Source organism: Anser cygnoides, chromosome 5 (genome assembly GCF_040182565.1).
Source record: "Anser cygnoides isolate HZ-2024a breed goose chromosome 5, Taihu_goose_T2T_genome, whole genome shotgun sequence".
Classification (NCBI taxonomy): domain Eukaryota; kingdom Metazoa; phylum Chordata; class Aves; order Anseriformes; family Anatidae; genus Anser; species Anser cygnoides.
In genome coordinates this window covers 64,115,032-64,136,556 of record NC_089877.1, presented here as the reverse complement: position 1 = coordinate 64,136,556, position 21,525 = coordinate 64,115,032, and the positions used below count along the sequence as shown (strand labels likewise).

The 21,525-nt window shown below is 40.1% G+C and overlaps 1 protein-coding gene across 4 annotated transcripts in view; it reads right to left on the bottom strand.

Moving 5' to 3' along the window:
* Positions 1 to 780: 780 nt before the first annotated feature.
* The window catches only part of MAP4K5 (mitogen-activated protein kinase kinase kinase kinase 5), a 69,144-nt gene continuing 48,399 nt past the window's right edge, over positions 781 to 21,525 (bottom strand). Inside the window, exons 16-32 of one of the 4 annotated variants that reach the window (XM_013201565.3) lie at positions 19,782 to 19,826; positions 18,801 to 18,843; positions 18,132 to 18,342; positions 17,503 to 17,600; positions 17,346 to 17,387; positions 16,611 to 16,695; positions 16,439 to 16,518; positions 12,604 to 12,664; positions 11,712 to 11,826; positions 11,533 to 11,591; positions 10,091 to 10,194; positions 9,472 to 9,649; positions 8,441 to 8,509; positions 7,627 to 7,719; positions 5,995 to 6,065; positions 5,217 to 5,272; positions 781 to 2,769 (exon numbers count right to left, since the gene is read on the bottom strand). In XM_013201565.3, coding sequence (XP_013057019.1) covers positions 2,682 to 2,769; positions 5,217 to 5,272; positions 5,995 to 6,065; positions 7,627 to 7,719; positions 8,441 to 8,509; positions 9,472 to 9,649; positions 10,091 to 10,194; positions 11,533 to 11,591; positions 11,712 to 11,826; positions 12,604 to 12,664; positions 16,439 to 16,518; positions 16,611 to 16,695; positions 17,346 to 17,387; positions 17,503 to 17,600; positions 18,132 to 18,342; positions 18,801 to 18,843; positions 19,782 to 19,826 — 1,498 coding nt within the window. In that variant the 3' untranslated portion in view covers positions 781 to 2,681. The remainder of the gene's footprint in view (positions 2,770 to 5,216; positions 5,273 to 5,994; positions 6,066 to 7,626; positions 7,720 to 8,440; positions 8,510 to 9,471; positions 9,650 to 10,090; positions 10,195 to 11,532; positions 11,592 to 11,711; positions 11,827 to 12,603; positions 12,665 to 16,438; positions 16,519 to 16,610; positions 16,696 to 17,345; positions 17,388 to 17,502; positions 17,601 to 18,131; positions 18,343 to 18,800; positions 18,844 to 19,781; positions 19,827 to 21,525) is intronic. The other 3 variants (XM_066997417.1, XM_066997418.1, XM_066997419.1) reach the window with 3 other exon arrangements.

Genomic DNA, 21,525 nt, shown 5'->3' with positions numbered 1-21,525 from the left:
GCTAGTCAGAGTCACCGAGACTGGCCAGTTCAGCTATGAAACATGCTAATCAGTTGTGCCATACTCCCCTAAGAGTAACAAGTGAGGTTTTACACTAGGAAACAGTATCTTGCAGATTATATAAAAAATGCCACTGTCTATAAAACCAGACCAGATAAAGCATTTCAGAATATACCATTAGAAATGCTTTAACAGCTAAAAAGGAAGTTTGATTACAGGAGGGCTTTCCTAGATTCCTTTTTTATGATTCAGCAAATCACCAGTCATTCATGTCATTCAAAGAAAAATACTTTCAGTTCATTATTTTTGCATGACAGTGTCCTGACCTAGTAGTTATTTACTCCAGTTATTCCCCATAAATACTCATATTTTATTCACACATTTCTCTACTCTTTGAGAGATCTTTAAGTCTGTTCAAAGATGAAGCCAAAATTACCTTCCGCAGTGAATAAAGTAAATGATGTGAAAACATTTGTTCTACAACATCTACACCTGGTGCTTCACTTTTTCTTCAAGGTTGTTGTAGTCTATGAGTTATACAATTTTAGAGTTAGTCACCAATCATTGTTACCTATAGACCAGGTCAGTACTAGAGAACTTAATTTCCTTAAAACAAAATTTAAATGTCTCTTTTAACACTGCTGATCCAATTACAGCTGACCACTTAAAACATTTTCAGTACATTGCTTGTGGGCTGATTTTCAAGTTCTATCTGTACAGTTACTATTTATTAAACCTTGATAAGGTTTCAGAACTGAAAAGCTTGACTTGATTTAAATATCAAGTCAGTAACAAGAATTAGTTTTGAATGACAATGCTAAGTGGATAAAATGCTAAATTGTGTGCAGGTTTGTCTTTTTTTTTTTCCTTCCAGACTTTCAGAATAACATAAAACTCCAGCTGTACCTAGTAACAAAACGACATTACTGATTCATCACATGTGATGAATTAATTCCATCTATGTTAAATTATGAATCAAGTAGTCTGATGCCTAAGCAGATAACCCAGCGCTCTGTTCGCCAGGTTGCAAGTTAAGATCAAACCACCCCAGTTCTGCTCCGTCAGTAAAACCTTGAGACAGGCCAAGCTGCCGTAACACACTTACCTTTAATGCTTTAATAAAATGACTTGTGAAGCTTTCTCAGGGTAGCAGATCACAGGAGCTGAATAAATGGCAGCAGACTGTAGGATTTAATTTTAAAAACCCTCCCTTCAAATTTTAATGAACTGCTACTGTATCTGCCTATGGACTGTGTTTACTTACATCAAAGCTAGCAGGTTAATATGAGGTAGTAAAACCAGATGCTATCCTGTAGTCAGCCTATATTTATATTTCATGGTACCTCAGGAATTTTAATTAATGAGGAAGACAAAAGGAACCAATGTGACTCTTTAATGGAGAAATAAAAAGAGAAAGAAAAATGCAGATGACAAAATAGGGAAAGGGAAAAGGTGATCGAAAGCTTTAATATAGAATACGGGTTCTTATCATATTTATTTATACTACACAGCTGGGGAATTAACCATTTCCAAACAACTGTCTGACTGAAGACAGCTGAATGACTGTACGGCCAAAAAAGCTCCTAAGTTCAGTTATCGCTAACAGGCTCCCCTTTGGAATAGTATAAATAAACTATACGTCATGGGCAGTTTGATACATGATACTTTCATTCATTAAGGATGATGACCAGGTACAATTTCCATTTCACGTCACAAGGCTTATCCCTAATTTATGAAAATAAAGCATATATATTTTGTACATTTATATATATATATAAATATATATATATATAAAAAATACACACTGCCGGTCAACTTAATACACATGCGCACATGCACACACACACATATGTATATTGTACACACCCACCCAGTAGCAACATGTCTGATATCAATATTATATTTTGTGTACACACCCTACATCTAGTAAATAAGAAAATCCCTTTTATGGCAATTCTGCAGGCAAAAAATCAATACAAAATACTTTGTTGTACAAAACTGCATTTTTACAAGATCAACCAACATTGTAACATACCCCTCAATAATGCACTACATCTCTACAAGAAAAAAAGAATAATCAAATCTTTATACAATTGTAAAAAAAAACCTGTAAGCTGCTCTGCAACCTTCCTTTGCTAAAAGTTAGATACATTACACCATTCTAGCAGCAGATTAATAAATAAGGATTAAATAGTCTATTATACAAAGCCATACTGAATGGCAGATTTAAAAACAAAAAGCTCTGCAGATACTTTCACTTCCTACACAAAACTTTTTTTATTAAGAATAAGACTCAGTATAAAACAAGGAAACAGCCAGCACTATATCTGTATCTACAGAATATAAGGAAAATCCAAGGGAAGTCAAATATTTAACAGTTTATGGCACCTTTACTGAATAACATTATTTTAAAGGCTCTGTTTCCCTACAACTAATGAGTAAAGGGCTATTTATCTCTCAGCTTTTATTAAGCAAACTTGATATAACCAACCACACAGTGGCAAGAGACAGAACCAGCTGTTCCCAGCTGCAAAAATGAACTGATTTCCACCCTAAAACAGCATCATTTAGGTGACAAGAAAAGAAACAGTAAGTCACAGTCCTGCTTGTACTGAGTTTCCTAATGCTCCTTTTTTCCTCGTGTGGTGAATTCACTGGTATTTGCGTTAGGTTACTGTTGCTTAGTAACTATTTTCATGTCCAGCCAAGATGTAGAGATTGCTGTGTGCAGTCGGGTTTTCTGTTGGCCTGCTTTCCAGCACTACCACTCTGCAATCAAACACAAACAAAATCCAAAATCGTTAGTGGCAAAATATGAAGTACATTGTTCCTCCTTGGTAGTTAAACTATCTTGTTGCTCACAGGTTTTTAAAGATTAGAGAGATACAGGTAACTCCTAAATATTCTGTGCATTTTATTCTTTAAACCAGTTACCTCCTGTAGCACCCCTTCTGTAGCAAATCTAAAGCAGAAGGCACAAGGAACAGAGAACTAGAAGCAGCTCCTTGAACCAGAATCTACCCCTGTCAGCCGTAGACGTGTAATATGTTACAAATCTCTTATAAAACGGTGTACTCCACTTTGAAATAAGTTATGTCCTATGCTTCTATTGGGAAGTTATCTCAGAGCCACAGTGTTGTGAAGAGACACAACCCTCCTATCATCCGCAGCCTGAGTATGTTTATACCTCCTATGTCGTATGGTGAGTATCAGCCACTAACCTAAACAGTTCTCCCCAAAAAATGTTTGTCACCCAGTGGATTCATAAGGAACACTCAACCCCTCTCAGCCTTCATCCTGCTGGTAACAGTCCTGGATGCTCCTCTGGAAAACCTTGCTCTCCTGGTCTTGGTACGTTGACCGCATCTTCTACACATCTGTGCTGTGCCGAACCCTGACAGTCACCTCATCAGCTGACAGCCTTTGACCTCCTGTCTGCTTTCCAGCTGCTTAGCTCCTGCGTTTCCCTACACCAGGTCCTAGGACCACATTCCGTCATTTTTATGTTGTTTCTCTCTGCTTTTTGTTTTCCATTTGTTTTTCAAATAAGCCAAATGTGCCATCTGAGTTGGATTTCTCAAAGGAAGCCTATCTCAGGGTTAGCAGTGCACACACTCTCCTCCCATATCGCATTCCTCAGATGGTTTTCAAATGAAGTCTCACTCTTAGCAGCCTCTGTCCCTGCTCTTCACTTCCGCAACTCAGTAGTTCTTAAGTGATCCAAGCCAAAAAGGTGTTACCATATCTCACTCAGAAGTATGTCATAAAAAAGACTCCTGCTCTGTCCACACAGTGATGCAAAAATACAAAAGGAAGGATTTGGCAGCTCAATGAGAAGAATGGAAGAAAATGGCTTCTCTGCAAACCCGCACATAGCAGGTCTTCAACCTTATCTCCAGCCTCAGAAACACCTTGGTATTTAGTGCCAAGCTGTTATTGATGTGCACGTCTTCCACAGAAGTTCAAACCGAACCAGACGAGACACTGCTTTCCATCCCTCTACACGTTCAGTACACTCCTGTGTTCACCAGCCCAACAGAGAAATGAGACAAATTTGAGCCATTTAAAGGTACCAAATCCAGTACGCAACAAAGATTCACTGATGGGGGTGCAGCACATGCCTGAAACTTACAAAACGGCATTTGTACAGCAGTGGACCTTAGCAAAAGCTTATTCTTGTAATAAAATGCCCCCTGCTCTGCTGGGCATTGCTGGGAAGGGAATCACCACTGCCTGTCTGCACAAGGGGGATACCAGACAGAAAAGACAGAGGACGCATTGTCAGAGGTTGCGTTGTATTTGTATTTTTGGGATCTCAGAGTCAGCTCTGGTAAGGGCCCTCCATTCCAACCACAGTGATCAAGCACAATGGGCCCTTGGTGACTCACGTACGCAGCAAAGACTTCAGATGCCTCCTGCATAGGCTACTCCTGTTCTCTTGCTCTCTTTCTGGATGGGGGATCCAAGAATGTAACCATACAAAATTATGGTTTACTTACAGAAAGTGAGTCAGAGCCAGGTTCCCCGCAGGCCAAATGAGGGAGCAGAAGATCAGGTATTGGAACTCCTTTCTTGACTCATGACTCACGTCTACTCACACATTCGGCACTCTGACTGTCTGAGAAACCACAAGGACGCATGTCCAGACCCACGACACCGGGGCAGCTTCTGCTAAGGATTCAAACCTGGGTTGAGCAGCGTGTGCTACCTCCTGCCTACAGGTGTTAGGAGTAATGGGGTGAATTTAGACCACTGTGCATTAAAACCTCTAAGTGCTGTAGTTTGCTCCACAACTTCCAGGCCTCAAGGTCCAGAGCAGTAAAGACTTCTTAAAAAGTAATTTGCTGTCAAGATAATGTCTGTTCACCATAAAAATCCAAGCCAGAAGCAGGCCTTTCCACAAGTGCACTGGGCACCAGGTTTACCACACGCCAAAGATGGCTGTCCTCTCTGTAGTTTATCTCCTCACACTTGCATTTGCGTTCACATTTCTATCTCTGCAGCGAAAAGTTAGTGGGAGAGTTACAGGAGCTCTTAGAAATAATTTTGGATGCAAATCACTAATTAAATTTTTGGCTATCGCAGGCAGAAACAGTGTTACCGTCTCCCCCAGGACTGCCTACAGAGGGATCTGTTGTGGGATGGAACCCAGTTCCAGCTGGGAGTTAGAAAGCTGATTTAAAGAAAACAGGTTTACATTTCTTCAAGGTGATTACCTGTCTGATCCCAGTAAGCGGAAAACCCTGGTTTCATCTGATATCTCTTGGGTAACCTGTAGAAAAATGGAGATATTAAGGTCCGTTTCAGTGGCAAAATGAAATGTATTGGTCTGAGCCAGAAGACAAAAAAAAGGTCAGTCTCTTCAACAACTCAAATATAGTGTAAATTACAGGATTGAATCATATAAAACCGACACTAAGTAAAGAAGTGTTCTACATTTCATCAAGTAAAACTTACTTTAAATAATTTTTGTATTGCAGAGCATTATCAGTCTAGAGGACTTGTTGGTGGCATAGATGGACTATATTGATCAAATCTTGGTCCACAGATGGAGAGATTAGCTTTCCCCTGCATTTTTACACAGGATACTATTGAAAAGGGTGATGTCCTTTTTGAAAAAAGGGTACTTTTTTATTTTCCAAAGGGATGCTGTTTGTTTTTCTTTTTTTAAGGGAATACTGCCAACTAGTTTTTTTTTCATGAGATCCAGGAAACCCAAATGCTGCTTACCCCAGGTCTGTACTGCCTCTGTGCAGAACCAGTTTAGGAGTCTCTGAATGACACTCTTGGAAACAGAGCTGCTTAAAGCATGTGTGTGAGCTTTACTGAGAGCAACACACGAGGGGAAATCAGACAAAGAACCAGCAAGCTGCAACAATGACAATGTGAAGCACACACATTATCACTGGGGAAGCAGCTAGAAGGGCCAGAGGATCAATCAGTAAATAAGGAACAGGACAAAGTCAAACCAGGAGAGGCTGCGAGATTACTCACTTCATCTGACTTGAAGCTTTTACCCTGCATGCCGTGTTTCCAGAAGGCTAGCACACTGTCTTGAAGGCACACTGCAAGAGGAAAAAAATCAGACCCAAGTGTGGCTTATCCGAACCAAGGAAACGTGGGTTTCTCACCAACAGTGATAATGGGAAGCATGTGGATAATGAAGTCCATGGTGAGACTTCAACTCCTGACAGAACGAAACTCTAAAATCACTGTAGAAAAACTTGACTGAAACTGCTATTTGGATCTGATGCACACATTACTTTTTACAGACACCACTCAGACATTCCCTGTTTGCCAAGACAAGATAGGTATCTCTGTTTTTAAACTTTTCTCCCTTTCACTTCTATTCTCTGGATCTTCAGTTTCCTAATGGTTTGATTCTGGAAAAAAACACCAGGAAGTACATAAACATGCTGCCAACCACAACATTCTGGGTTGCTGGAAATTACAAACCATTTTAGTGATTATATTTACTTCAAAATAGACATGAGCACGAAAAATGGGAGGAGTCTGCCATTCAGGGCCAAAAAGAGGAAAACTACCAGCTCTGAATGAGTCAATTACTAGATTCTTTAAAATACTGGATGAAGAACCTGGTGTTCTTTAAGCAGTGTTACAGAAATGTAGTTTATACAATGTTTTGTTTTCCTAAATCCTGCATGTTTTCCTTTACTATTCCTGATTCACATTTTGTATCTGCTCAGTATTAGCTCTGTGCTACATACACAGAACAAAGGCACTCAACACAATCCCAAAGAGCAATGTTTTTCACAACGGCCAACTGATCTCCACCTGTTATTCCTCACTCTACCCTGCGATCAGAAAATGAAGAGTTGTTTAATACCCTGAATTCCCAAGAGACCGCTTGGAGTGTAAAGAACTGCTTACATTATTCAATGTCAGTTGGTAAGCACAAGACTTCGAGATAAATGCCTCTGTCTATGAATTCCTTCAGAGTTCAAGGAAAAGGCAATGGTCAAGTCATGTTATACATGTGTCAGCAGGAGACGCTGTATGATACAAGCAGTGCAGTTAATTAGAACGTGTCAGAATTTAGGGAAGAATCACAGGGTTGATTAAAAGTATCATAATTCTTCCTTCAGGATGGTTCTGACATATCTAATAAAGATGCTGTACACAGACTGTACACTGCTTTAACACCTGCTGTCAAATACAAAATACTTCTGTCAAGAATCTTCAAAAAGGAAGATGTGTGAGGAACCCAGAAATGCAAGCTGTACAGAACTGGTAACAAAACCAAGTTCACTTTTTGTGTCTTCACTGATTTTGATTCCAGGTAAGAGTTCAGTTTCTGAAATACTGAATTCTTAAACTTACTATTCAACCTTTTAAAATCAAATCATGATAGATCTTGCTTACAGAAACCGAAATGACACTAGATGGAAACATACACACAATGGATACACCCTACCTGGCAACTGGCTTATTTTCTTACACACGCCAGCGTAGACAAAGAAACTGCTCACAATATCCTGACGCAAGCAATTTTTAGTGTCAGGCCCCACAGGGTGCACTAGATCAATCTAGATTATTAAAATCCCTTCAACACTCATTCCCCCCATACTCAGCTCTTGAGAGCTGACAGAGAACCAAATTACTTACCCACTGATTCAATGCAGAAATCAAAGCTCAGCTCAGAGGCCAGTTTCTTGCTTGACTTCAATTTTCCTTGTAAATTCACAATTTTCACGAATTCTCAAGAAAAGCAGAAAAATAAATGTTAAAACCCACAGCCAAATAGGATTACTGATGGCTTTAAGTATGAAACAGTAATTTCAACTTTCAGATACAAAAAATGCCCACATCTGACAGCTACGGTGTTTGCCCAAAACTAATCCAAGAGCACCTTCTCTCAAAATAAACACACAGAACTTTTTTATAGACTTTGTACGGTTTTAGACTTTACTGATGGCCTTCCTGAAAACAAACTTAGTGCAGAAATGTGAATGCAACATAAAGGTTGGAAACGTAGGCTGATTAAGTCATTGCAGAGTTCCCAGGGAGGTATTACCCTCTGACGCACAAGTCATTGTTACTGGTATTGTGTAAGATGCAAGGGTTAGCCTTTTATCTTGCTAGGCATACGCAACAGGCAAATGTCACATTTTCCAAGGAAATTCTGAAAATTTCTGATTGGCGTGTATTTGAATTCTCATCCGTAATGCTGCATTACATTTCCTTTTGGAAAGAAACAAGAGTGAAGAGTGAAGAGAAACAAGAGTGAGAAACACATGAAGAGGGAAAGTGGAACTGCAGGAGTCACAATGAACAGTTATTTGAATTGTATCTGTTAGGAAATGCTACAACACAAATTAGTAATGAAAAAATTAACTTATGGTAGAGTTAAAATCAACAATTGTGGCAAAGCATGTTTAGCAAGAGGTAGTAAGTTGCCCAAGAGTCGCTTGTTACTTACTGTCCAGGCAGACTAGGACAGTGTCCCTTTCCAGCTGTGTCACGTGAATGGCATCTAACTGTTGATTGCCTTGTGAAAAAGAAAAGGAATTAGTTTATATATCACGTCATAACACTGATTTCTGCCATCCCCCCATCCTCTTGCCAATGGGTACAGCATTTTCAGTATGCTATGAGCATTTTGCAAGCTACAATATTTTTATTCTTTTATATTTTTAAGGCTGCATGATCTCAGAATGTTATAGGAGCAGAACAGGGCCTAAGGACAAACCTCTTAGTTCAAAGCATGTATTTAATATGAAAGCACTACTGTTTATTGGCATAAAATAGATTTTATGTTACAGTTCAGCACAGAAAGTCAGCTTCCTTCAGGAAGGGGCATGCTAATGAACAAAAGGAATCATCAAGGGAATCTTTGCCCCTAAAAAAATGTTCTTTTCCTTTAAATTCACATCGGGAAAGATTATTGTGCTGATATTAAACTAGAATTTAATAGTTTGCATACTTTTTCTTAATGAATTTCTCAATACAGCTGTATCTAAAGGTTAAAAATTGCATCCAACAAAGCCAGCAAAGAAAAGCATCTGCAAAATATCAACCAGCTTTTGAAGATAAAACAAAACATTCTACTTATTAATAGCCAGCTGAAGATGACAAGCCTCCCCCAAGGACTGGAGGACAGACAAGAATGCATTTATGTGAGTCTTTACACAGGAAAAAAGGGGAAAGAGCATTAAGGCTGACCCCAGTAAAAAGTATGCAACCACAAATGAGAACTCGATCAGCAGGGTCTGCATTACTATTTAAGGAAGTTTAATAAAAGATGCGTCTAAAAATGAAGTCTTTTAAGATAGTTTACAGTAAGGTTGGCAAATCATCACAAGAAGGACTTGGGATCGGCTTCTATATGCTTTATATAGAGAAGCTGCATCATTTTGCCTAGCATAAAGGGTTTCCAAATGACTTCTGAGGAAGGGATATTCAACAGTTACCAGACAATAAAATAGCTGCAAGATAGACCAAGAGTCTTACCTGCACCAATTTCTGTAAACCATGAAGAAGCAGAGTTCAAGTTGATTGTCTCAAACTGAACTACCTGATTTGGTTCAGCACCCTTACTGATAGCTACGCAGACCATCGGGTACTCCTGCTCTGGTATCACTAGCATTTCAAAGACATTCAAAGGGCTTGGCAAAGGAAAATCAAAGTGCTGAGGGAGAAAAAAAAAAAAAAAGGGGAAAAAAAAGCATTTTTAAAAAGTTTCCTTTTACCTTGGAAGAAAGAAGCCTAAAATGACATGCACGAAGCGTACAAGATACAGAACAGTGTTTCACTGCTACTAGGAGTGATTTTTTTTAAGACAGCATGAGCTGTGAGCAACATTAGGCTGCGCAGAGGCACGCTAGTCCATTATTGCTAGTACTGGGCTTGATCCAACATTTGACTGATTCAGTCACCGGATTTTCTGAGTCAATGTGTGTCAAGCCAGAAATTCAAGTGCTCAGAACCCACAAATGGGACTATCCTGGGATGTACTTTCCATTACAAATTCTAGAAAGGTTACTTCAACAACCATACAACAATTAAGATCTTGGAGCAGGTAAGAAGGAGATGCAAAATAATCTCATTTTAGTTTAGAACATCTATTTACCTTTATTAACATGAATTTCTGCATTGGCTCATACCACTGTAGCAGAACAATTCCAGACTGCAAGGCACCGCAGAGGTACTTGTGTCCTGTGTATGGATTTCTTACTATATAAAATAAACAGGAAAAAAAAAAAAAAAATTTAAGTCCAGGAAGCTCAATGAATACTTGAAAATAAAAATTGCAGATATCTTTGCAAATAACTACAGAAACAGTCTCACTTTGACACTGGTAATTGTTTTCTGGATTTCCATTCAAATATCTGCCGTGATTAATATTGTGCTACATTCCAGATAAATTAAATTACCCTTGTAATTAATAACCACTGGCATTTTTTAAGTTCCAGTAAAGAGGCCACATGCTGAGTGGCCAGAAAAGTCATAACACCTTCTTCTTGGGGCTGAGTGAAGAGGGGGAGTGAAAGGTCTGGGTCACGTTGTGACTTACACCAAAAAGATTCCCAAGCAGTCCAGATGCCCCAGAACTTCCTGTGAGCTTTGACAGCTAATGCAATATGATTTTTTTGTTTTCCTCAGTTAGATAAAAGACCAGCCTGATTTCAGGAATACTTTGTAAATATGACTACTGTAGACACTTTAGATGAGCTAAACAGGATGTCCAAGTTTGCTACAAGGTACTTTGTATTTTGCTTAAGCAAAAGTGTAAAATACAATTTCACACAGCGCTGGGGCCAGTTTTCAAAAGGACGTGTTCTGTAGAAAACCCAAACCTTCCTGAAAGTCAGCGAAGCCAAAGACAAGTTTGTAACTTCACAAGCTTTAACTTTTTTGTGGGTACTTAGAACACTGAGAAATGGCATCAGTCCTCCCCATACTGACATCATTTTTATTCATGCCCAGCCTTTTCTTTGTGGAAAATATTATTTTCACATTAGCCTCCCTAAAAATTGGATCTAGGTCAAAGCTCGAGGCAAACTGACAAACCAGAAAGGGTGTTTGTGTATGGCACCAAGTCCGGGACTCTGTACCAAGCGTGACACTCGCAGGCAGCCTGCATGTCACAGCAACCAGCTGGCTCATGTGGCAGCCTGAAACCAGTGATCCCAAACATCTACTTATTCACTGAGAGCTTCAGATTCACCCTTGGCAGCTCTCAAAAACAGCGTGCAACACGTCAGCTGCATGCTACCGGCATTCTCCAGGGTTTCCCAATGGGTCTTGTTCTAGGTAGCAACATTTCTAGGTTAAGAGCTGATAGCAAAAACGCCTGTGTTATCATTTCCATTGACCGGCATAAAGATCCCCTGCAATAATTCGAAGGGAAGTTGTGCACTAGTTAAGCACAACATTAAGAAATATTGTAGTCATACTGTTTTCTGAACAGTGAACTAACTATAAGTTTATTAAAAAGCAATGAGCTGAAGACATGCCATGCCTGAACAACAAAGACCAGGAAAAAACCTGTGAAACTGAACGCCTACTCACCTATACAGCATTTGTGGCATCCTTTCGTATCAGGAATCTTTGTCGTTAAGGCAAACTTCCTGGAATAACAGGTACAAAAAATGCATCAACAAGAGATGCCAAGGGCCTTTCACGCTACCAGTTCAACAGCATTCAAGAAAATTGTCACTTGTTAATAATTGTAAGTGAAAGATTTGTACCTTGGTAATATTTTGTCAGGAAACCTATGGGTTTGAATATGAGCAGCTAATCCTGTTTTCTTGGCTTGTTCAAACAAAGCTATTAAATTATGGGAGTAGAGCTGGAATGTTTTCCCTGTAAAAGAGAACAGCACAAATTGATATGGCACACACACCTCCGCCAGAGGAACGTACATTTTAGAGAAAGATATGTATAGAAAATTACCTTCTAGAAAAATGGACCACATGCGTCAGATATTTCAAGTCCAATTATGAAGAAAAATAAAACAAGACAACAATAATAATGCATATAGAGAAAACACATCATTCAACTCAAAATTCATTTCAGTAACACTAAAAAAAGCTCTGAAAGTTAGTTTTATGTACACATTTTTGGAAGGCCGTAATTATACAGCAACAATTCATTTTATCAGGACATCTTTATAAATCAGTAAAAGTGGTGCTACACAAAACCCTGTACGTTCAAAGGCACAACCCTGCAATTAGTCTGCATGCCACGCTACCTCTGTTTCCTGCCTAGAAATTCCACGACAACTGCTGAATTTTCTTTTTTCTTTCTTTTTTTTTTTTTTTTTAAGGATCCATCTGATGGATTGGTAGTATTTCACAGCCACCTCACGGTTCTTTAACTTGAATTTTTATTTTTTTTTTAGGGTGTATTTATTTTCTAACTCTGGTTCATACCAAACATGCTGTCAAACAGCTATATTTTGGTAATGCAGCAGTGTTATCAAGCCCTATCTAATAAAATTTTTCAAATTAAAACACGAAGCAAAACTTTCTATACAAACGCAAGAAATAATGTACAGTTTTCTACTTCACTGCGATGAACAGACATTGTACCGAATGTTAATTTTAATCATTTAAATTTTTTTTTTCTGCTTATACATACCTGACAAGGACATTAAGGTGTTATTGATAACATACAGCCAGGTGCACTTTCGGGGAAATAACTGAAGAAAGAAATTATCTCCATTACTAGAAGCATACAGGAATTTCTAACCATGGCTTTCTCTGCTTGCTCCACATCTGTCACCACTCCTGCAGTGATGGACGCTGGAGAATGTCCCAGCTTCAACTACATTTTCCCCTTTAACTCACTCCTTTGGACCCCTTGCTTAGTTTGTTTATTTATTTTTTATTTTTTGGCTGAACCAGTTTTCATTCCTGCCATCTTCCACCCCTGAAACTTTCAAACTTCAGTTTTTCTTTATTTTTTAATTAGCAGCACAGAGCTGAAGTGGGACAACTGGCAAGACTGGAATACCATAAATAGACAGATACAGCATGCTCAGGAATGACAGCTAGAGAGACAGTAATGTTATTACAGAAGCCTGCTAGGCCCCAAGCAAGTCAGAAGAGGGAAAACTAAAAAAAAAGGCAGTCATATTTTCTAAGTAACTTGAATTAGCACAAAATCTTGTATTTTGTGGGACTTATCTGCTGGCTATTATGTTAGCATACTGCTTTGTAAACAGGCAGCTCATGGAAAGGCATTGGGACTTACTTTTGTTTCAGAGTAAAGAAGCTACTCAAGAAGTAGCTAATCTAGGTCTGAGAAAATGTGAAGTTAAGAGCCTCCTGACAACCTGAAGGAGGAAGGGAATTTTGCTAACAGTGACAGGAAAATGACAGCATTCAGGAGTCTCAACAACGGAAGGAATAAGGATACAATTTATTTTTTTTTTTAAAGAGACTGAATTTATTGATGAGGATTCATAGGTAAGGACCTCCCATGAGAAGAAATTCCATGAAGAGAAAGAAGAGTTCATAAGATCGAGCTGTTTTGAAAGGATACTTAAAAAAAAAGACAACAGCAGACAGCTCCACTGAGAGAAACCACTGCACAATAGAGCAAAGACACTCGAATCAAGGATCTACAAAGGAACAGCTCTACTGGTTCAAGCAAACGTCTGCCTAAACTAACACCTACTTCCAACAGACTCTATAAAGTGACATAATTTTTTCTAAAAACTTGTCAGCCTATGAAAACAATGTAATACTGCACCAAGTACTCTGCCAGGTGCCAAGGTTCTTCAGCTTGGAAACCTACCGAGTCAGACAGGGGTTCTATGCTCTTAGTGATCTTCAGAGGATTCATCTTCCATAAATTTGCCCAGACTCCCCTCTGAACTCGTGTAATTCCTAGCATTTGTAACTCCCCACAGCAAAACATCCCAGGCCAGTTACCCACTGTTTATTTTTAATTTGGCTTCCGTTAGCTTCATTTGATGGTGCCACTGGAAGAGAAGGGGTACAGTTCTCTGTGAACCCTCTCCAAGCTATCACAAGATGGGTATTTGTTGTTTCCACCCCAAACCTTAAGTATCACACACATACAATACAGAAAATGAAAACAAGGGTGCGAGGTTGAAGAGAAAATCACAGGATAAGCCTGAAGAAAGAAACTTAAGAAAGGTTAAGATGCAAATCCGATTACCAATGCAAAGTACACAAAGGCAACGAGAGAAGTCAATAAATGTGGTAAGTGGGAAAACAAATGGCTAGGACCCCAGCTTGACAGAAGTGAAAATTCATCTGAACTGCATGATTAGCACAGTTAGTGGCACTGGGGTAGAAGCTTGTGCTAGAAGCAGATAAAAAACACATTAATCATTATTCCGACTACATATACTCATGTCGGCAGGCCCCCCAAAAGTTTACTTAACAGTACTTAAGAACTGGCTCAAACCCCAAGGCCTCAGTAACAATTATTTTCAAAGCTGTTGGAGGACGACCAAGGACCTCAGGAAGGACAAACTCAGCACCTAGGCTGAACTCTGACAGCGGCAAAAAAGCCTGGCGGACTGACTGGTCATCTGGGGTAGCGCAAGAACAAGCCACCCACTTTGTAATTACCAAGAGGATAACACGAGAAGATAGTGCAGACTTGTGCAGAAGGGGCTGCATTTGAACATCAGAATTTTCTTTTTCAACAGAGTAACTGCCCTGCTGGGTGCAGGGAAACATGAAACAGATGTGAAGGACTTTGTCTCACATGCTGTTTCCAAGGGCAAAATGAGAAAATATGAAGTAAAAGAAAATGCAGAAAGAAAATATGAAAACAAGAGTATCTATCAGAAATTTGCTATTTAGTAGGGGAAAAGGGCAGCCTGCAGATACATAGTGTCTTTTCTACGTGTGGTTCTGTTCAGCATTTTCATGAGAAATTAGTAATGGAGTAAGAGTGTGCTTCTGAAATCAGTAGATACTATCCTTGGAGAGACAACAAGCACTTTGGAGGATGTGATCAGAATTAAAAATTTGAGAAACGGTTAAAAAAAATCTCAAGCACCAACATTTAGTGGGGAGGAATCATGTAATGAATAAATGCGAACAGGGAAACAACTGGCATGGCTGAAGCACTGCTGTAAAGCCTCTGGGGTTTGTAGTGAATCACACGTAACCTCTGCCAACTGAGGGTGCTCTCACAGAAAAGGAAACTCTCATTGTGGGATGCATTAAATGTCATAAGTAGATAGTGCTAGGTTCTCTCTACCAAACACTGCCATGTTTAACCTCTTGATACAAAAAAAAAGCATCTGGAAGAGTCTAGAGAAGACTGTCACATAAAATAAATTAGGAAAATATACAAAAAACAGATTAGTTTTACTAACTGAGGGAAGAGAAAATTGAGGTAAGGCCAGGTGGTCGCCAACAGTAGTCACCACATTTTTGGGAAACCTGTTACAAAAGTAAGTCGTTGTTCCCCATGTGGAACAACCCAAACCATTCTTTGATTCTATGATGCCATGTCTGCTGATGCTACAAAAAGATTAAAAAAAAAACAAACTTCATATTCAACGTTCTTCTATTGCATTCAGGTACACGGCCCTCCCTCTCAACGTGAAAGCGTCTTCTCGCTATATTACATTCAAATTCAGATTTCTCACCATCAAGCCATTTATAACCTTCTCTTTTTTTGTCTGTGCCAAGCTACCCCCTCCCTGACCTTGCTGAACTGCTTCCCCCTTTCTTTTGCCCCTGAAGTTCTGTCTTCTATCAAGAACTTCCCAGAAACAAAGGATTTTTTTCCTCTTAAGCACAGACATCTATACAATGCCCTTTCTGTGAAATCATCTTTCTCTCACTATTAGTCATAGATGTCCACCTCGTCACCTGTGGCTTTTGTCCTGTGCCATGTCTTGACCGAATGTAACACTTTAGAGGCCTGAAGTGCCTTTGTGAACTGCTTTTGAAGGCTGCAGGTGTACATCTCATTATCAGCCTCTGCCAATGCTTCCCTTGCAAAAACACCCTGCTACTTCTGACTCTAAAAAGGCAAATGTAACAACGCCATGATTTTATGAAGTGGAAGCTCTTTGGAAAGGGTTAGAGAGCCCAAGAAAACTGAAGCAAATGCATACTTATTGGTGGTAACACCACCAACTAAACTAAATGGCTGAGGGCTTTGGTAGCATGCAGTGGAGAAGCAATATGCCATCTAGTGGAGGTAAAATGGAGAAAGAAAAGGTAGGTAATCAGTTGTCTCCACAGAGAAGAAAGCTAGTTTAGTACAGAGGTCCTTTGAAAGCAGTGTTATATAAAGAGCAACAACAAAATCAGGTAAGGGAACTACTAATTTTAAGACTTCCAGTGTTTACTTCGATGTGAATCAGTTTATGCCACAAAGTTTGGCATCCCATCTACCCCCCCTTTAATATAAAACTTTCTTGCTTCATAGTATTGCTAAATCTATTCTGTGTGTTCAATACGCCAAAGATCACCTGTTCCATTGTTGCTTCGTGAAGTTCATTCAAATTCAAAGTATAGATACCTTCTTCTGTTCCAAAGATAATGTACTGATCTATAAAATTAAGAGAAATGGTTTATTTCACAAGCTCATTAGCACTTTAGTAACAGGCAGCCTTAACATACAAACACAAAAAGTAACTTTACCTTTAGTATCTGGATGTATCCACGATGTTGCACAATTAATCTTCAAGGGACAACCATCAAAGACTTTGGAAAAACATGCTCCCATCTGAAAGACACAAAAACTGAAACCTGAAACATGTTTCTTGTATAAAGGTCTTAACTTCTGGCACTTGGCTACTTAGCACAGGATTGTACACCCAGCATGGCCCTCTTCCCTTCAGACACAAACTTACTCTAACCCGCTTTGATGGAAAACATTTTTATCTTTCCCCCCCAATTACAATGCAGCCTTCCAAACCTTTTCATAGACTTCATATACATTAAGAAATGCAAAGAGCGATCAAAATGATATGGACAATTCTTACCCACTAGGTAAGAAGACTGAGTGCTTATGCAACTGTGTAAGAAAGCAAATCAAGCAGAAACATTCAGGCAAGTAACACCCTCTCCAATCGCTACCTCCTTCCCCCCTTTCTCTGGATTAAACAGCGAATGCCACTGGAGATCACAGCCCACAGAGCCAGTGAAGTCTCCATCTCTTCACATCCTGACTGAATGGTGAAGGGAAGTTTTTAAGAAAAGGAAACAAGTATCTTGGATTCAGTGCACAAATAACTGAGTGAAAAGTAATTGGCTACGACGTGCACATCAGCCCAGATGAGGTGGTGGCTCATTCTAGAATAAACCTTTCTGACACTGGAGAGATGACATGATGGCAGACTTCCAATAATTCCCACTGCAAATGAGGCTTCTTACCAGCACCTTCGGTGTGGGTGGTAAACCATTGATCGCTGGCTTCTGCAGGAAGAGAGAAGGATCATAAAATAGCTCCCATGCACTGAAATAAAACTAGCTAGCTTGAAATGATATGTGAAATAGGGCAACTGATCAGACTGAGAGCCACAATACTTACAGGAAAATCTCTTTTCTCTTTTTTACGTGGCAGCTGAGGGATTTGTCCAGATCCTTCTGCATTTTCTTCAATTAGTTTCAACATGCCATCCCCATTTCCTAGAAGGAAGCCCAGGCACATTTTGGAACTCACTTGACATAACGAAATAGAAAATATTTTGCTGCCCTATTCTCTCTTCTCCCTGTGCCTAGTGGGAGTACAGCATAGTGAACTCTGAAACTTGCGTATACACTTCTCAGGTGGCTGAACCCTTTCAAGAGCAGCTGGCTACTCTTCTGCATGCAAAGCTACACAGTAAAAAAGGCTTCCCATTATCCAAACAGTCCCCAGGCTGAACAGGATTGAGAATAAAGCTGTGGCAACGTCCTCACAGATGGTTCTTCCTGCACACTTGTTTTTATGTTATTCCTGCAGGCAATAGTATTGACTGGCTGAGCATCCCTGCTTTGGGAAGGACATTTCCACCACGGGTCATGGCTCTAACAAGAACCAGCACACATGTAAAAAGGACAGGTTCACTTCATGGTCAGCCTGTATTAAAATAACCATCTTCTGAGAACAGAGCTGACTCCCAAACTGATTTCCTTTTAAAGGAAACAAGGCACCTTTAGGAAGTGCAATGCATTTACCCAAGTCGCTGTATCTAGCTGTGAGCAATCCTGGGCTACTGATGCTGCTGGTCATACCAATGGGGGAAGAATCAGTCTGAGGCCCACAAACAGGAATACTCTGTCTCCTATGAGCTGGTGGGGCTCTGTTCTGTGAGTCGGGGAAATGCTTTATCGTCTGAGATTTCTCATCATCCGGGAGATTTTCCTCGGGATAACTGTTTATTCTTGGCTGCAACAAACAAAAGAGGTGACGATTACCTGGGAAATGGCATCTGGAAGCATACACTTAAAGCAAATTTTAGTTCAAGTCACACTGCTTCTGCATTAGAAAAATAAATAAGTAAATCAGCCTTTGAACAAAGCCGTTTGTCAGAAGAATAATCTAAGAGGTATTCCTTCTCTGATGGAAAAATCCCAGCAGCGGGCACAACGCTGACTGAGAGGCCATTCCGCACAGCATGCTCTCTTTAGAGAGAAAATATCTAAAACTCACTTTGTCTAGAACAGCGCACAAGGCCAGCAGTTCCCAAAGGTCAAGACTGCACAGACTGCAAGTCAGCATAAAATACATGAAGTCAGCTAGCAAATGGTATTTAAGAGAATTTATAACCTACCGAGAGCATCCAACATAAGCACGGCAGAGGCTGCACGAGTGGGGTTTTGCTGCCTAAAACCACAGTCACTTACCTTAGGAGGTAGAGGAGGTGGCCCTGCTCGCTTTAGTGTTGATCTGAAATAAAAAGGCGTAGAAGTTGTCTTAGTTAAATCAACAATATAAATAGACTTGCTTGAGAACAAAGACTGTAAATGATACAAGCCAGACGCATAGAGAAGACTGATCACAGCTTTGCATGAACAGTGTTAAACTAGAAGTCCAAGGGTGGAAAAATAAAAAAGCATGTTAATCTTGTTAGAAGTGTTGTTTTTGATAAACTCATGTTCTTTCATAAACGTAGACATTAGAGAGCGTTCTGTGATGAAGGGTATTGAAATTTTCAAAGCACACATGTTAAAGGACTAGTTCTCTGAAGGCACCCCCCTTCCGCTGCTTGGATTTTACTTTTGCACTCGTTTTTTGTCATAAATTCTTCCTGACAGTGAAAATGCTGCATTTCTGGATCAGCCAGTAAATCACAGAGCAATGTTCTCCCCCAGTTTTTCCCAAGTGACAAAACAAGTTCATTGGACATCTACTAACAGCAACCCCAACTGCACCTGAACTTCGGGCCAACCAACAAAAGGGTTCACAGCCGTTCGGTGCAGCTTGCTGTTTTTCAGCGCAGTTCTGGATCACTCAAACGTCTGGGTAACAGGAGTTGCACAAACCCCCCCAGAGCTCTGCAGGAATATTTGCATGCCCATTGCCGCTATGAGGCCTGGCAGACTAGTCAACACGAAGTCTACTTTCAAGTATTAGGCACTTCCACACATCCTAAAATAACCTCAGGAAGGAGAGCAAAGGAAGAAAGCATTGCTTTGCGTACATTCTCCAGATGATCAGATAAACAGTCAAGCGTGCGTTAGATCTTTGAGAGCAGCCAGCCCTTGCTTCTACGGGTGGCAAAGCTGCCTGCAGCATTTTAGGGGATGCGATTTTGCCAGAACGCTGCCTGCTTAGCGAGAGCCACACGGAGTAAATGCAACTGTACACGAAGGAGGTTCACTCACTCTTCAACATCTTCACTCCCATCGCCAAATTTTGTAAGCAGTCCCCTAGGTGAAATGTTTATAACATTAGGAGCTCTGCTCTAAGGTTGACATGTGCAACCGAACTGATCGGTGACAATACCATTCAGTTTTGTAAAGAGCATCTCCAGCCCTTTACAAAACACGGTGCTTCTCTCTCACTGCATTAAGCCCTTTTCAATTCAGCACAGTCGCTTCCTTTCCCTCCCTCCCTCACCGCCCACCCCCAAGAACCATTTCAGCTCTCTTCCACACAAGATACCATCAACTAATCTTTCCTCTTCCTACATGGTATTTTAAATATTGCTGAAATGCCTAATAATAGAAACAACAAAAAAAAAGAAAACTAAGGAAGTTACAAAAGGAGAAAAGCCTCTACAAAGAAGAAATAGTGGAAAATTGCTTCCTTGAGTGTTGTACGCTCAAGACACAGACTGTTTCCCACAACAGTGGGAACTTTTCTTTCAAAGCCAGCAAAAGGTAAAAAAAGAAATTGTGACTAGAGGATCAGAGAAGCACCGAAAATGTCATTCTAAAACAACAAAAAAATAATTGATCATTACACATCCAAATGCATTCCTTAGTATGCTGTTGTGGTACCGTGAAGTCCAGGCCTCTGCAGTCAGCAGCTCTGCAATGGAAGCAGCAGCTCGCAAGCTGGCTGTCTCGGTGCTCCAGCAGAGGCAGGCTTCTTCGGGCAGCAGAAGCCTGGTGCAACCCAAGACTCTGCAGACAAGTCAGCCTACAGTGCAGACACTCCCAAACCCCACCACCACACACGTCACCCAGTGAGGAATGGCTACAGGGGTAACTAATGGGAAATTCAGAACATATTACCCAAAAACTAATCCAACCACATATGGATTGCTATACAATTTCCCTACAATTTATTTGTTTTGAAGGAAAAGCAGTTGTCACCAGGAGCTAGTAAAAAAAAAGAAAGGCCTACCCATCAGCAAAAAAATACCTCCATAATATAGAAAATCTACACAGAAAGTCATTTAAACTACTACAATAAGGGTGAGAAGAGCCAACGAGTACATTCAATCTTCAGGTACAATTTCTGATATGCCTCTTTCCACTGACATAATTCCCAGATCAAACATAACAATTGCCATTATTCTGATAAAAGCCAAGGGACATGAAAAGCAAGTCCGTCTGTCTGTCTTCGCCCAGCACGCATCCTCTCTTCACATCCCTGGTGTTGTTCTGAATTGCTGGGGACAGAGGAGCTATGCATTTCCTGTTTATCTTTTTAAACTGGAAGTGGATTCCAAGTAAGCGGCACAGACTGACCATCCAGAAGTTTTATGACTATTCTCCTTTCAATCAGAGAGATTGTGTACTGAATCCGTATCTATTTACAAATTTATAGCCCTAGCAACGCTTGCTACAGCTACATCCATTCTGCAATATAGTCTGGTATGGACAATCTTAATAATGGCAGAGAGACAGAACCAAGTCAGTAAGTCACTTCGCAGGGAGGATATGAGGATGAGAAATCAGAGCTTTCCTCCCTCCCTGTTCCTCGACCCTGCAGATTCCAGCTGTCTGCAGAAAACTCACCACTCATGAGAAAGGCTTGCAATCTTTTAGTTCATCAGGGTCACACAAGCAAAGAACATGAACAAAGGAAGGAAAGAAGCCACTGTCATTACTGGACAGAGAAAGGCAGGGTCTAGAAAGCCACCCTGAACTTTTACTACGATGACAGTGAGAACAGAAA